At 47.4% G+C, this 16,396-nt stretch overlaps 1 protein-coding gene across 1 annotated transcript in view; it reads left to right on the top strand.

The window, feature by feature from the left end:
• Window positions 1-16,058, top strand: part of TPRG1 (tumor protein p63 regulated 1) — a 36,074-nt gene extending 20,016 nt beyond the window's left edge. Inside the window, exons 5-6 of the mRNA XM_083364051.1 lie at window positions 9,032-9,185; window positions 15,837-16,058. Of these exons, the coding sequence (XP_083220177.1) occupies window positions 9,032-9,185; window positions 15,837-16,031 (349 nt within the window). The 3' untranslated portion in view covers window positions 16,032-16,058. The remainder of the gene's footprint in view (window positions 1-9,031; window positions 9,186-15,836) is intronic.
• The last annotated feature ends 338 nt before the right edge of the window (window positions 16,059-16,396 follow it).

The raw sequence follows: 16,396 nt of genomic DNA, 5'->3' as shown, positions 1-16,396 counted from the left end.
TCTTTAAAGCAGGACTATCCCAGGAGGAGGTCCACCATCCCCTTGGAACTTCCCTTGGATCAAGATCTGTGCTCCCATTGGGAAAAATTATGGTTTGTAAGCTGACTCACTGGAGAAGAGCCTCATGCTGGGAAAGGTTGAGGGCAAGAGAAGAAGGGGACGACAGAGAAGGAGGTGGCTGGATGGAGTCACTGAAGCAGGAGGCGTGAGCTTAAATGGACTCCAGAAGATGGTGGAGGACAGGAAGGCCTGGAGGAACATTGTCCATGGGGTCATGATGGGTCGGACACGACTTCGCAGCTAACAACAACAAGCCACCCAGAGACATATGGGTGGCTATATAAATCATATATATGCTTTATATGGCCACTCAATCTATCTGCCCCTCTATCTATCTATCTATCTATCTATCTATCTATCTATCTATCTATCTATCTATCTATCTATCTATCTATCTATCTATCCTATATATTCTCTCTCTCTCTCTCTCTCTCTCTCCCTCCCTCCCTCCCTCTATATATCTACATACCTACCTACCTCTATCTGTCTGTCTGTCTGTCCGTCCGTCCATCATAACATAACATAACATAACATAACATAACATAACATAACATAACATAACATAACATAACATAACATAACATAACATAACATAACATAACATAACATAACATAACATAACATAACATGAAATAAGACAAAACTTGGATTTCCTAAGCAGCTGTGGCATCAGTCAAGCATTGGGCAAGTGCAGTCTATCTTAAACTCCCGCTGTGCTCTCAGCCTGCTGCCTGCAACTGTTAAGACAGGCCATCCTTGTCAGTTGTAAGAAATGCCCCCCTCCAGCAAAAAAATCAGATTTTTGAGTTAAAAAGGGGAGAGTGGGGTTATTGATTTTTTGCATCCTACAAGAAGGCCGGAGAGACCGTGGTCGTGGTCGTGGTCGTGTTCTTTGCAGGCAAAGGACTCGGATCTTTCCTTCCTGGCCTCCGGGAGAGTTAAAGGGACAGGCTGTTTATCTGGCACAGGCCAAATATTTCTGGTTGGCAGCCAGCTGACTCTGGAGCCCAGAAAGATGCCGCCTGCTTGGTGGCGGGGGGGGGGCTGGGGGTGGAAGAGCCGGAGGGAGGGGATGATTCGAACTGTAATCCGTGCCTGCTTCCGACCCAACCTCTCCTCCCCACGGCTGGCCTGCCAGGGCGAGGGTGGGGGACACCTTTTGTGTGACACCATCCTTGCCCTCCCGGTGCCAACTTCTCTCCAGGACACAGAACAACACCCAAAAGGAAAGAAGGAGGGAGGGAGGGAGAGAGAGAGAGAGGGAGAGGGAGGGAGGGACAGAGGGATGGATGGATGGATGGATGGATGGATGGATGGATGGATGGATGGAGAGAAAGGGAGGGAGGGAGGGAGGAAGGAAGGAAGGGAAAGAGGGAGCGAGGGGGAGAGAGAGGGGAGGAGGGAGGGAGGGAGGGAGGGTGAAAGAGAGAGAGTTGGCTCTCCTGAGGTCCTTTTTGGATCTGAACACCTTGTGTCAAAATAGGACACGTGTCTGTCATTTTTCATAAACCTCCCCAGATTGCTTCTGGTGAGGAGAACGAGAAGGAGAATAGGAGAAAGAGAAGGGGAAGGGGAAGAAGAATAGGAGGAGGAGAAAGAGAAGGAGGAGAATAGGAGAAAGAGAAGGAGAAAGAGAAGAAGAATAGGAGAAGGAGAATAGGAGAAAGAGAAGGAGGAGGAGGAGGAGGAGGAGAAGAGGAGAAGGAGGAAGAGGAAGAGAAGAAGAGGAAGAGGAGGAGGGATGGTGGCGAAGGTTGAGAAGAAGGAGAAGAAAGAGAAGGATGATGGTGGAGAAGAAGGAGGAGGAGAATGGAAAGGGGTGATGATGGAGGAGAGGGAGAAACGGTGGGGCCGGTGGTGAAGAAGGAGAAGGAGGGATGGAGGCAACAATGGTGGGAAAGGAGAAGGAGGAGAAGGAATTGTGAGGGTGCAGGAGGAGGAAGAGGAGGAGCAGGAAAAGAACGATGAGGAGGCACAGGAGGAGGGAGAGAAAAAAAGAAAAGGATGAAGTGGAAAGGAGGCCACTCGGTGCCTTTTGATGCAGCAAGTCTGTTTGTGCAGAGGATGTCCTACACAGCAGGTCCGGGTGGGGAATTCTGGGAGCTGAAGTCCGCACATCTTAAAAGTTGCCAAGGTTGAGGAACACCTGGAGAAGAACACGGCAATGGAAGTCATCTGTTCTCGGCACCTTTAATCCAAATCTTGATTCATTCTCAGCTCCAACTGACTACCCGGCCTCCTGTTTAATTGGCCTCTTAAAGTTATGGGACGTGGTGGCTCAGTGGGTTAGGACGCTGAGCTTGTCGATCAGAAGGTCGGCAGTTTGGAGGGTCGAATCCCGAGTGCCGCGTAGCAGAGTGAGCACCTGTTACTCGTCCCAGCTTCTGCCAACCTAGCAGTTCGAAAGCACGTAAAAAATGCAAGTAGAAAAACAGGGACTGCTACGGTGGGAAGGTAACAGCGTTCCGTGCGCCTTTGGCGTCTAGTCATGCCGGCCACATGACCGCGGAGACGTCCTCGGACAAGCGCTGGCTCTTCGGCTTTGAAACGGAGATGAGCACCGGCCCCTAGAGTCGGAAACGACTAGCACACAAGTGCGGGGAACCTTTACCTTTACCTTTAAAGTTCCTTAGCCCCACAGTGATGTGGGTCTGTTCATTCCTCTGAAGCTTTGACCCAGCTAGTCACCAAAACCGGGTGCAGGACCACCCAACTCCATCCAGAATAATTCTTCTGAGTTTTTTTTTCTCCTTCCTTCTTTCTCCTTTCTAAACCACATTGATTGTTCTCCGAAAAGAGGATAATTGCTAGAGAAAAGACAGGAGACATTTTCCAGCCAGGAGGATCCTTGGGGCTTAACAGTCAAGCATTCTTTGGCTCAGCCTTGTTCTTGGGTTGACCGCATTCAGAAGCCTGAAGTTGCCCACAACAAATGGTCGGTGCTTTTTCAAAGAGCGAAGCAACAGGCTGGTCCACTCGCCCTTCTCCATATCCTTGGAGGCCTTCATCCCAGTTGTGCTGAACTGCAGCCAAGCTGGCTCTCGCAACTTCTGACATGTTCTCCAGATGTTCCTTCAATCTCATCCTCATCCACGGGTCAAACTGGAGCCAGTCGTCTTTTGTTCTCTCCGTCTTCCTCTCTCTCCTTCTCTTCAAACAAAGAGAAGGAGAGAGAGAGGATCAGCGAGGAGGATTTGCTCCAGTTTGATGGAGAGATGAAGGAACATCTTGCAGTGGGCCTTGGTGGAGCAGTGGGCTAATGCCTCCTTAATTAACACCAGCTGCCTGCAATTAGTGCAGGTTCGCATCCCACCAGGCTCAAGGTTGACTCAGCCTTCCATCCTTCCCAGGTAGGTAAAATGAGGACCCAGATTGTTGGGGGCAATTAAGCTGACTTTGTAATAATGCCGCTTGGGTGTGTGTGTGTGAAAGCCCTAATAAGCAGGCATATACATAGAATGAAGGCTACTGCTAAGCTTGTAAGCCGCCCTGAGTCTTCGGAGAAGGGCGGGATATAAATGGAATTAAAATAAAATAAAATAAAATAAAATAAAATAAAATAAAATAAAATAAAATAAAATAAAATAAAATAAAATAAAATAAAATAATAAAATAAAATAAAATAAAATAAAATAAAATAAAATAAAATAAAATAAAATAAAATAAAATGCTCTTATAAGTCAAGGACTACCCTGTACTCCATGGAAAGTGGGATCCCTTGGTGGAGCAGTGGGCTAATGCCTCCTTAAGTAACACCAGCTGCCTGCAATGAGTGCAGGTTCGAGTCCCATCAGGCTCAAGGTTGACTCAGCCTCCCATCCTTCCGAGGTAGGCAAAATGAGGACCCAGATTGTTGGGGGCAATTAAGCTGACTTTGTAATAAGGCCCCTTGGGGTGTGTGTGAAAGCCCTAATAAGCAGGCATATACATAGAATGAAGGCTACTGCTAAGCTTGTAAGCCGCCCTGAGTCTTCGGAGAAGGGCGGGATATAAATGGGATTAAAATAAAATAAAATAAAATAAAATAAAATAAAACATCTGGAGAACGTGGGAGACGCTACCCAAGGCGGGTCAAATAGGCTACGCTTTGCCGTTCACTGCGAAAGGAGGTTGAGGCTGGCAATGACCGAGAAGAGAAGGAACTTTTTCTTTTTTTTTATTCCATCCTCGGGAGTGGAGAGAGTGCAGAGAAAGGGATTGCAAGAGAATCAGCAGGCCACAAGGGGGGATATACGAGTTGCACTCGTTTTGTGACCTTTTTGCCACGGCCACTAAGCAAACCACATAGTCACTAAGTGGATCCATTTCCCCTCCCTTCCCCCCAATGACTTTGCTTGCTGGAAGCTTCCTAACAAGGTCGCAAAAGGGGATCACGAGACACCCCCCTCCCCGGGATGCTGCCACCGTGAGAAATACACGCTGCTTTGCAAGCGCCCCGGTTTTGACCGCGGGGACGCTGCGACGGTCACAAGCGCGAGGACTCGTCATAAGCTGCCTTTTTCAGCGCCGTTGTCACTTCGAACAGTCCTTAAACAAATGGTTTTGTAGATGTAATCTGCAGAACGTTTCATCTCTCCGAGGAAGAGCGCACATCCAAGAAATGTTTCCAAGTGGGACACGGAGACACAGACCCCCCCCAATTCTAATCCCACCCAGGAAGGTGGGGGCTACAATTTCCCCCTCTTCTGCTATCTGCAATTTAATGGACCTTCAGTGGAGGGCCCCAGTTGGTTGAGATCTTTCTCTCTCTGCAGAGAAAACGCACGCATCCCGTTTTGTTTTTCCTCTCTCGAAAGCCAGGTGCTGCTTTGAATGGGGAAAGAAAGAAAGAAAGAAAGGGGAAAAAAAATGCAGGACTTAAATCTGTTTATTATTTCTCTTCTTTCCTTTCTTCCTCCTCCTCCTCCTCCTCCTCCTCCTCTTCTGCTTTCTCTGCCCCCCCCCCACCCCGAGTTTGGAACTGTGTTTATTATTATGTCTTTAGGAAAGAACAGAAAGATTTTCTTTTTTTAAAAAAAGAGAGAGAGAGAGAGGAGGATTTATTGGATTGGCAATACGTTGGTTTGGCCCAGCCTGAATCTTGGCATCCTTTGGAAGGGTGTTTGTGTGGCTTTTTAATAATTACATTTGAAATGGGAAACCTCATCGTTTCCCTGAGCAGGGAACGGACACCTCATCTCATCTGTCTCTCCGGGAAGATTAGAGTCTGGAAAGAAGAATTCCAAGCCCCAGCAGCCCTTGTTTTGAACATCTGTCCAACGTGCATTCCTCGACTTACGGCCACAGTTAAGGAGGGAATTTCCGTGGTGAATGGTGACCGCGATCGGGGACCGGAATTTCCATGGTTAAGCAAAGGCGATTCTTAATAAAGGAATCGGGCCCGGTTTTTACGACATTGTCTGCCATGGTTGTTAAGCGAATTGCAGGGTCGTTAAGCGAAGCGGGCTTGCCTCATTGACTTGGCTGGTCGGAAGCTGGGCTAGGAAGGTCGCAAAGAGTGATCGCGTGATTCCAGGCGTAAGTGTGCAAACTGACCATGAGTCACATTTTTTAAGTGCTGTTGTAACTTTAAAAGAAGAGAAGAGAAGAGAAGAGAAGAGAAGAGAAGAGAAGAGAAGAGAAGAGAAGAGAAGAGAAGAGAAGAGAGAATAGAAAATGAATAGAAGAGAAGAGAAGAGAAGAGAAGAGAAGAGAAGAGAAGAGAAGAGAAGAGAAGAGAAGAGAAGAGAGAATGCAAAATGAATGGAAGAGAAGAAAGAATAGAAAATGAATAGAAGAGAATGCAGAAGAGAAGAGGAGAAGAGAGGAGAGGAGAAAATGTGGGATAGAAGAGAAGAGAACTCGAACAGAACAGAACAGAATAGAATAACAGACTTGGAAGGGACCTTGTAGGTCATCTAGTCCAACCCCCCCGCCCAAGCAGGAGACCCTCCACCGTTTCTGACAGTCCAGTCTCTTCTTGAAAGCTTCCAGCGACGAAGCTCCCGCAACATCTGAAGGCAAACTTTCCCGCTGGTTGGTCGTCCTCACTGTCAGAAAATGTCTCCTTATTTCTAGGTTGAATCTCTCCTTGATCAGTTTCCATCTGTTGCTGAAGGTCGCTAAGGGAGTGGTTGTAAGTCAAGGACCGGCTGCCCTCAAGGCGGCGTCCCCTGGTGCGCTGTGGGTTCCTGCCACAGACCCACCTGGGCTCTGCCGATCACTGGAGGTCTCCCAGTCCGTCCCCTGAATCATTTCGGTCTTCAGGTCCTTCAGAAGATCCAGCGTGCATTGGCTGCGGCCTGTTTTGGAGCCATCCCTGGGTGGCGCCACCCAATGGGCTCTGCAGGCCTCCAATCGGGTCTTCTGAGGTGGCTTAGAGAAGGAGAGAAGCCGGGATGGGCGTTTGGCCTTGCTCAGTGCATCTGCGAAGCCTCCGAGGAGGAGACTAAGAGAATAACGGAGTTGGAAGGGACCTCGGAGGTCTTCTAGACCAACCCCTTGCTTAAGCAGAAGACTCTATTCCATTCCAGACAGGTGGCTGTCCAGTCTCTTCTTAAAAACCTTCAGTGTTGGAGCATTCACCACTTCTGGTGGCAAGGAGTTCCACTGGTTAATTGTCCTCACTGTCAGGAGATTTCTCCTTATTTCTTGGTTCGCTCTCCCTCTGAGGAGCTTCCACCCATTGCCTCTCCTCTCCTCCCTTCCTTGCTTCTTCCCTCCCTCCCTCCCTCCCTCCCTCCCTTTTTCCGTCCTTTGTTCTTTTCCCTTCTTCCTTCCTCCCTCCCTCTTCCTCCCTACTCCTCCCTCTATCTCTCCCTTTCTTCTGTGCTTCCTCCCTCCCTCCTTTTCTCTCTCCCTTCTTTTCCTCTCTCTACCCCTCCCTCCCCTCCCATCTTTCCTCCCTCTATCGCCTTTTCTTCTGTGCTTCCTCCCTCCTTCCTCCCTCCTTTCATGTTGCCATCCATCCTTTCCTTCTGCTTCCCCTTCCTTCCTACTTCCTCTCTCCCTCCCTCCCTCACCAATTCCTTCCTTCCTTCCTTCCTTCCTTCCTTCCTTCCTTCCTTCCTTCCTTCCTTCCTTCCTTCCTTCCTTCCTTCCCTCCCTCCCTCCCTCCCTCCCTCATCAATTTCTTATCTCCTTCCTTCCTTCCTTCCTTCCTTCCTTCCTTCCTTCCTTCCCCCCCTTTAAGAATTATAGAATCCTAGGTCTGGAAGGCACCTTGGAGGTCTTCTAGTCCAACCCCCTGCACACATAGGAGAGCCTATGCCATTTCAGACAAAGGCTTGTCCAATCTCTTGTTAAAAGCCTCCAGCGATGGAGCAGCCACAACGTCTTGAGGGAAGTCGTTCCACCGGTCCATTCTTCTCACTGTCCCTGAACACCCACAACGTCTGGAGGCCAGCACCGTCATGGAGTCGGGGTTCCTGAAGGAAGGAGAGAGGTCCCATCTTCAAGGAAGAGGTGGGAGAGGTGGAGAGCCAGAAGGATGCCCAAGGCTGTTGGTGGTGCAACCAGCTTGCAAGGCCTTGGGGCCGAGGACGGGGGACGTCTTTGCACCTCCCTGCATTGTGTAGGATGGGAGGACCTTGGCGTTCTTCACCTTCCCTTGTGCAATGGAATTGTCTTCTCCCTGCCCTGGGGGTTATTTCCTGGAGAACGTCCAGACAAGAGGTTTGTGGTGCTTCTCATCTTGACTCATCCATGGGATCGTTCTTCCAGGAGCTCAGGCCTCACCCTTGGGAAGTGTTCAACCTTCTCGTGTTCTCCAACCATTTTCGAGGCCCACAATACCTTCCCTCCATGCCTAGGTACCGTGACCTTCAAAACCTTCCCCCATTTAGGAATTCCTTCCCTACCTGGATCGCCATGCGCTCCATCACTGGAGGCTTTTAAGAAGGCATTGCACAGCCATTCTTCCAGAATGCTGTCGGGCCTGCTGGTTGAGCAAGGGGTTGGACTGGAAGACCTCCCAGGTCCCTCCCAACTCTGTTATTCTCTATTCTGTATATCCGGGCTCTTGGTTCTTCTGGAGAATCTGGATGCTTGTCCCATCTAAAGGAGCCTCTCCTTTGGGACAGGCTAGAAACACCCCTTCACCCATAACAGTGTTCCTCAAGCCTTGGTGGAGCAGTGGGCTGATGCCTCCTTAAGTAACACCAGCTGCCTGCAATTAGTGCAGGTTCGAGTCCCACCAGGCTCAAGGTTGACTCAGCCTTCCATCCTTCCGAGGTAGGTAAAATGAGGACCCAGATTGTTGGGGGCAATTAAGCTGACTTTGTAATAATGCCGCTTGGGGTGTGTGTGAAAGCCCTAATAAGCAGGCATATACATAGAATGAAGGCTACTGCTAAGTTTGTAAAGCCGCCCTGAGTCTTCGGAGAAGGGCGGGATATAAATGGGATTAAAATAAAATAAAAAATAAACTTGAAGATGGGTGGACTTCAATTCCCAGAATACCTCCGGGTAGCATGGTGGCCTAGGAACTCTGAAGTCCATCCATGCTGGCTGAGGAATTCTAGGAGATGAAGTCCTCCCATGCTGGCTGAGAACTCTGGGAGATGAAGTCCACAGATGGTGGCTAAGGAACTCTGAAAATTGAAGCCTACACATGTTGACTGAAGAATTCTGGGAGTTGAAGTCCATACGTTGATTGGGGAATTCTGGGAGTTGAAGTCCACACATTGACTGGGGAATTCTGGGAGATGAAGTTCACACGTTGATTGGGGAATTCTGGGAGATGAAGCCCATGCGTTGATTGGGGAATTCTGGGAGATGACGTCCATGCGTTGATTGGGGAATTCTGGGAGTTGGACTCCATAGATGGATGGTGGCCAAGGAACTCTGGGAGTTGAAGTCCACACATGCTCGCTGAGGAATTCTGGGAGTTGAAGTCCACAGGTGGTGGCTGAGGAACTCTGAGAGTTGAAATCCTCGCATCTTCAAGTTGCCAAAGTTGAGGAACATTGAACCCAAATGTTTTGCTTTCTAGGAGGAACGGGGAAGGCCTGAGGATCTTCTGGGACACTCAGCAAGAGCCAAACTTCCTCGCCCGCTGGAACCCATGGTCCACCAACATGCCGTACACCACCTTCACGGAGCACCCGGTCAAAAATGGCTGCCCGAGGCTTAGCCCCATCTGTCAGGTGGGTCAACGAAAGACCACCCCTCAAAACGGGAGTGGTGGGGACGAGGTTGCGAGGAGGCGGGTGAGTTTGAGAGGCTGAATTCTCCCGGAGTGGCTGCATTCACACAAGATACTGGAAGTGGTCACGGATGAACCCATTTCCCTTTGTTTGCAAAATAGATGGGAAGTTCTTATTGGGGCCTTGCATGCCCCAATAAGCCAGGAAAAAGCCAACCACGGTTAATGGATGCTGTTTGGAACGTGGCTCAGATTTCCCAAGACAAACAAACCAGCCCACTTGGGATTCCAGGAACAGAGTTTTATTTGGAGAAAGCTTTTGCAAAAGCTGGCGGACTTAACTCGCCCGGGAGAAAAAGCCACATCCACAATTTGGAAAAGCATCTATTTATAATCTCTCACAAAGCCGGTTTTCCCACACACCAACCATGGTCTATTGCAAGGATACATCTGCTGGGTCTCTCCTTGACCTGGTTAAGGCTGATGTGGGACCACTTAACCCTAAAAAGTAGACAAGCACGGTTAGCTAGCATGGATGCGTTCGTGCATCCTGCTCAATCTAGTATCCGTAAAGGCAGAATGATGGAGTTGGGAGGGACCCGGGAGGTCATCTAGTCCAACCCCCCCTCCCCCTGCTCAGGCATGAAACCCTATACCCATTTCAGACAAATGACTTTCCGGTCTCTTCTTAACAACTTCCAGTGTTGGAGCATTCACACCTTCTGGAGACCTGTGTGTCCTGAATTCACCCCGTCACTCCACCGCAAGCTAACCCATCAAGTAGAAACTAATCTAGATTAGGTAATAGTAGCCTAATTTAGCAAGACGTACGAATGCCTTTCCCTGACCTAGTTCAGAGAGTTGTGAGAAGGGAAGCAAATATTTCGCAGGAACACCACCGATGGGTGTTCAGCTCGGAATCTGCACTAACCCTGGGCAGAACTTTTTAAAAAATAAACATTGGGTGGGATTCTTCCATCTTCCGCTTTAAGAAGAGGCTGGGCAGCCATTTTGCCTGGAGCGGTCGAGCAGGGGGCTGGACTAGAGGACCTCCAAGATCCCTTCCAGACCCAGGACTCTAGGTTCTCTGTAGCCCAAAGGCCTTTGAAAAAGCAGCCACTTTACCCGTTTGTTTTTCCAACGCAACGCTGCCCAGAGAAGAAAAAAAAACTTTGCTGAACAAAAAGAAAATCCGCCTCTGATTATTATGGTCCGACCGTTTTAATTTTCACTTAATGGTCCCGTTTTTTTGTTTTTAATGGTTTTGCCATCTGAGCTCCAGTGTTGTGTTGTGGATGCTTTATTTTGGAAACCGCTGAGAATCACCGGATCCTGACGGGTTAGAAGCCCAATAAATAAATAAACGAATAAATAAATAACAGAGAAAGCTGAGCTGAGCCGAGGAAGAAAGGAGCTGGGGACAATCTGCCAAAAAACAGAGGAAAAAGCAGAGAAAGTAACCAAAAGCTGTAAGTCCTTGACTTACGTCCCCAACTCAGCCCATAAGTTCCGTTGCTAAGCAAAACGGTGGTTTAGCCTAGTTTTGCCCCTTAATAACGACCTTTCTTGACACGGTTGCTAAGTGAATCAGTGCAGTTGTTAAGGGAGTAACTTGGTCATTAAGCGAATCCGGCTTCCCCTCAACTGACTTTGCTTGTCGGAAGGTCGCAAAAGGGGATCACGTGACACCCCCCCCCGGGAGACACTGTGCGACCGTCATAAATACAAGTCAGTTGCCAAAGAGCCGAATGTTGATCACGTGACCACGGGGATGCTGCAACGGTCGTTAAATGTGAACGCTGGGTCATAAGTCACTTTTTACAAGGCGGTTACAAACCATCGTAAGTCGAGAACTGCCTGTCATGCTAAGTAAGCTTAGCGTGTTCTGTGAATGGCTGCTGCTAGATCCTTTGTCCCTACGCGGACCAAGCATGTGGGTGTGTTTGCTTCTTGAACTTACCTGCCACCTGGTTACAATATTCCGTAAACATGCCATGCAAAACATTAGGACAGAGGCCTTAAATTTAAAACTCAGTTAAAATTAATAAATAGACTAGACTAGACTAGACTAGACTAGGATAGGATAGGATAGGATAGGATAGGATAGGATAGGATAGGATAGGATAGGATAGGATAGGATAGGACAGGACAGGACAGGACAGAACAGAACAGAACAGAACAGAATAGAATAGAATAGGAAAGAATAAAAATAGAATAGAATAGAATAGAATAGAATAGGATAGGATAGGATAGGATAGGATAGGATAGGATAGGATAGGATAGGGAAAATGAATAGAATAGAGAAAATGAATAGAATAGAGAAAATGAATAGAATAGAATAGAATAAAGAACAGAATAGAATAGAATAGAATAGAATAGAATTAAAAATAGAATAGAATAGAAATTAGAATAGAACAGAAATTAAAATAGAATTAGAACTGAAGAACAGAACAGAATAGAATAGAAATTATAGAATAGAATAGAATAGAATAGAATAGAATAGAATAGAATAGAATAGAATAGAATAGATCAGAATAGAATTAGAATTAGAATTAGAATTAGAATAGAATAGAATAGAACAGAACAGAACAGAATAAGGAATAGGAATAGAATAGAATAGAATAGAATAGAATAGAATAGAATAGAATAGAATAGAATAGAATAGAATAGAATAGAATAGAACAGAGCTGGAAGGGACACTGGAGGTCATCTAGTCCAACCCCCTTCTCAGGCAGGAAACCCCCATACCATTTCAGACATATGGCTGTCCAGTCTCTTCTTAAAAACCTCCATTGTTGGAGCATTCACCGCTTCTGGAGGCCATGAGTTCCACCGATGAACTGTTCCAATTAAAACAGTGGCATCCTTGCGCCCGTGCGCACAGGAGAGTGCAAGCTGGAAGGGGGTCACCGTGGCTCAGCTGCCAAGTGTTTCGCTCCATTTCCATCCAGAGAGACCCCAGCCCCTTCCTTCCTCCCCTCCCCATCTGCGCCCTCCCCTCCCTCTCTCTCTGTCCTCAAGATCTGGGCTGCTTTCCAGATTTCCATGGCCGTGTCGTTGTGGTGTAACACAACCCCTTTGTGTTCCTAGCGTGGGGAGGATGTTTTAGTGCATCCGATCTACCCCAAGCTGCTTTGAATGCCGAGCATGAAAAATATCCTTTGCATGCGAGAGACGTGTTCGCAAGTGTTTGGCATCAACACCCTCTTGCTCTTGCCCCCCCACCAACCCACCCCCAATTCAGGGAGGGTCCCAGCTGTGTTGCAATGGAGAGGTGGCTGAAGGACACCGCTAGATCCCTCGGGACCCGCTCGTATGGAGGGATCCGGTTCCCGGGCTTATTTGACGGAGACGTTCTTGGAAGCAAGATCTCCTGCTCCGTTCCTCCACCTACAGAAGAAGTCCTCAAGTTACGACTGTTCGTTTAGCGACCGTTCCAAGTTTGCAACAGCACTTTAAAAAAAAAGGCACTTAGGTCCGTTTTCTCACACTTGCGGCCAGGGCAGCATCCCCGGGGTCGTGCGGTCAAAATTCAGATGCTTAGCAACTAATAACAGAATAGCAGAGTTGGAAGGGACCTTGGAGGTCATCTAGTCCAACCCCCAGCTCAAGCAGGAGACCCTAGACCACTTCAGACAAGTGGCTGATTCTTCTTAAATGCCTTTTTGGAAGGAAGGAAGGAAGGAAGGAAGGAAGGAAGGAAGGAAGGAAGGAAGGAAGGAAGGAAGGAAGGAAGGAAGGAAGGAAGGACAGAGAGGGAGGGAGGGAGGATAAAGAGAGAAGAGGGAGGGAGGATTGAAGGAAGGAAGGAAGGATGGAAAGAGTAAAAGAAAGGAAGGAAGGAAGGAAGGAAGGAAGGAAGGAAGGAAAGAAGGACAGAAAGGGAGGGAGGGAGGAAAAGAGAGAAGAGGGAGGGAGGGAGGATTGAAGGAAGGAAGGAAGGATGGAAAGAGAAGGAAGGAAGGAAGGAAGGAAGGAAGGAAGGAAGGAAGGAAGGAAAGAAGGACAGAGAGGGAGAGAGGGAGGGAGGAAAAGAGAGAAGAGGGAGGGAGGGAGGATTGAAGGAAGGAAGGAAGGATGGAAAGAGTAAAAGAAAGGAAGGAAGGAAGGAAGGAAGGAAGGAAGGAAGGAAGGAAGGAAGGAAGGAAGGAAGGAAGGAAGGAAGGACAGAGAGGGAGAGAGGGAGGGAGGAAAAGAGAGAAGAGGGAGGGAGGGAGGATTGAAGGAAGGAAGGAAGGATGGAAAGAGTAAAAGAAAGGAAGGAAGGAAGGAAGGAAGGAAGGAAAGAAAGAAAGAAGGACAGAAAGGGAGGGAGGGAGGATAAAGAGAGAAGAGGGAGGGAGGGAGGATTGAAGGAAGGAAGGAAGGATGGAAAGAGAAAAAGGAAGGAAGGAAGGAAGGAAGGAAGGAAGGAAGGAAGGAAGGAAGGAAAGAAGGACAGAGAGGGAGGGAGGGAGGGAGGATAAAGAGAGAACAGGGAGGGAGGGAGGATTGAAGGAAGGAAGGAAGGATGGAAAGAGAAAAAGAAAGGAAGGAAGGAAGGAAGGAAGGAAGGAAGGAAAGAAAGAAAGGAGGGAGGGAGGAAGGAAGGAAGGAGGGAGAACAGAATAACAGAATAACAGAGTTGGAAGGGACCTTCAGAGGTCATCTAGTTCAACCCCTGCTCCAGGCAGGAATGTCACTAAATCGTCCGTGATGGAAGGTCATCCAGTTCCCGGTTTACCACTCCTGAACTCTGAATCCATCTGGCTTCCTCAGTGACTTTGCTTGCCGGAAGGTTGCAAAAAGGGGATCATGTGACCTCGGGACACTGCGACCGTCAGAAACACGAGTCAGTTGCCGAGTGGTTGAATTGTGATCATTGTGAACACCTGGGGATGCTGTAAGAGTCGCAAGTGTGAAAAAAAAGCTCATAAATCCCTGTTTTCAGGCCCTTTGTAAGTTTCAATGGTCACTAAAGGAATCGTCGTAACTTGAGGACTACCTGTACTTCAATAAGACTCTGAAAAAAAAGTCTTACTTAATTATCTAAAATGATAATCACTCTTTTTTTATATTTTGTTCCTTTGTCCTTTTTATTTCCCCGTTCCGTATGTTGTCTTTTTAATATTTTTTTAGCTCGCTTTATTTTTACTTTTGCAGTTTTAAACTTCAGTAACAATGATTTAAAAAAACAAAACAGTGACCATCTATCTTTTCTCATTATCCAAAATAATAATTACCTTTCTTTTATATTTTATCTCTTCTCCTCTTTTCTTCTTTTTTTTTTTATACATCTTTCAGAGTTTTTATTGTGGGTTGTTGTTGTTGGGTTTTTTTTTTGCATTTTTAAACGCCAGTACAAATCATGATTACAAATAATCCTCTTATTTAATTATCTAAATGATAAAATGATAATTACCTTCGTGGTTTATATTCTCTTTTTTCTCTTGGTGTTTTTTTTAGTTTGTACTAGTTCTTTCATCTTTCCATTTTTAAACTCCAGTAAAAACTATTTTTTTTAAAAAAAGCAATTGCTGTTGTTCTTGTTGTTGTTGTTAGACCCCGTGGACCACGTTCCTCCAGGCCAGGGGTAGGCAACCGCGGCTCTTTTATGACTCATGGACTTCAACTCCCAGAATTCCTGAGTCAGCATAGCTGACTCAGGAATTCTGGGAGTTGAAGTCCATGAGTCATAAAAGAGCCGCGGTTGCCTACCCCTGCTCCAGGCCTTCCTGTCCTCCACCATCTTCTGGAGTCCATTTAAGCTCCTGCTTCAGTGACTCCATCCAGCCACCTCCTTCTCCGTCGTCCCCTTCTTCTCTTGCCCTCCACCTTTCCCAGCGTTAGGCTCTTCTCCAGGGAGTCCTTCCTTCTCATTAGGTGGCCAAAGGATTTGAGTTTGAGCTTCAGGATCTGGCCTTCTAAAGAGCAGTCAGGGTGGATCTCCTCTAGGACTGACCGGTTTGATCGCCTTGCAGTCCAAGGGACTCACAGGAGTCTTCTCCAGCACCCTAGTTCAAAGGCCTCAATTCTTTGGCGCTCAGCCTTTCTTATGGTCCACCTTTCACTGCCATACATTGCAACTGGGAAGACCATAGCCTTGACTATATGCACATTTGTTGACAGGGTGATGTCTCTGCTTTTTAGTCTGCTGTCTAGATTTGCCATGGCTTTCCTCCCCAGGAGCAAGCGTCTTTTAATTTCTTGGCTGCAGTCCCCATCTGCAGTGATCTTGGAGCCCAGGAAAATAAAATCTGTCACTACCTCCATTTCTTCCCCATCTATTTGCCAGGAATTGAGAGGGCCGGATGCCATGATCTTGGTTTCCTTGATGTTGAGTTTCAACCCAACTTTTGCACTCTCCTTCTTCACCCGAAACAAGAGGCTCTTCAGTTCCTCTTCACTTTCTGCCCTTAGAGTGTTAGCAATTATTAATCTTATCCAATTCTCTAAAAAAAACACTGCTTATTTCCTTTATGTTTTCCCTCTTCCCCTTTTCCCCCCTCTCTGCATTGTTTCTTTTTGATACATGTTTTCAGTTGGCATTGCTTTTTACATTGCATTTTTAATAAAATAAATAAAAACCACAATTAAAAATTGGACAATTAATCCTGTCTGGGAAATATTGCAAGGAAGGGGGAAAATGATGGCTTCCCTTGCTTATCTTCAGGTTTCCACCTTCAAGGCTCAGCTGATTCAAGCCGTGCAGAATGCCCAAAGGATGGAGCCTGCGCCAGGCCGGAGTCCTCGAGTAGCTCTGATGAGCGAGCCCATCTGCATTCAGACCTACATTGGGATGATGGCCTTTTTCGGAAACCAAAATAAACTGGGATATTGCCTCGCTCGGGGCAGCGTCGGCTTCTGATCTGGACCTTTTCCCTCCCTCCCTCCCTCCCTCCCTCCCTCCTTCCTTCCTTCCTTCCTTCCTTCCTTCCCTCCCTCCTTCCCTCCACCCTCCCTCCCTCCCTCCCTTCCTTCCTTCCTTCCTTCCTTCCTACCTACCTCTTCTTTTCTTTCTTTCTTTCTTTCTTTCTTTTCTTTCTTTCTTTCTTTCTTTCTTCTTTCTTTCTTTCTTTCTTTCTTTCTTTCTTTCTTTCTTTCTTTCTCTTTCTTTCTTTCTTCTTTCATCTCTCCCTTCCTTCCTCCCTCCCACCCTCTTTCCTTCCTTCCTTCCTTTCTCCCTCTGTCTCCCTCTCTCCTTCTTTCTCTTTCTTTCTTTCTTTTCCTTCC

The sequence above is a fragment of the Vipera ursinii genome, assembly GCF_947247035.1.
Source record: "Vipera ursinii genome assembly, chromosome: 5".
Classification (NCBI taxonomy): Eukaryota; Metazoa; Chordata; class Lepidosauria; order Squamata; family Viperidae; genus Vipera; species Vipera ursinii.
Note: the sequence above shows the minus strand (reverse complement) of the source record. Positions and strands in the feature narration are given on the sequence as shown.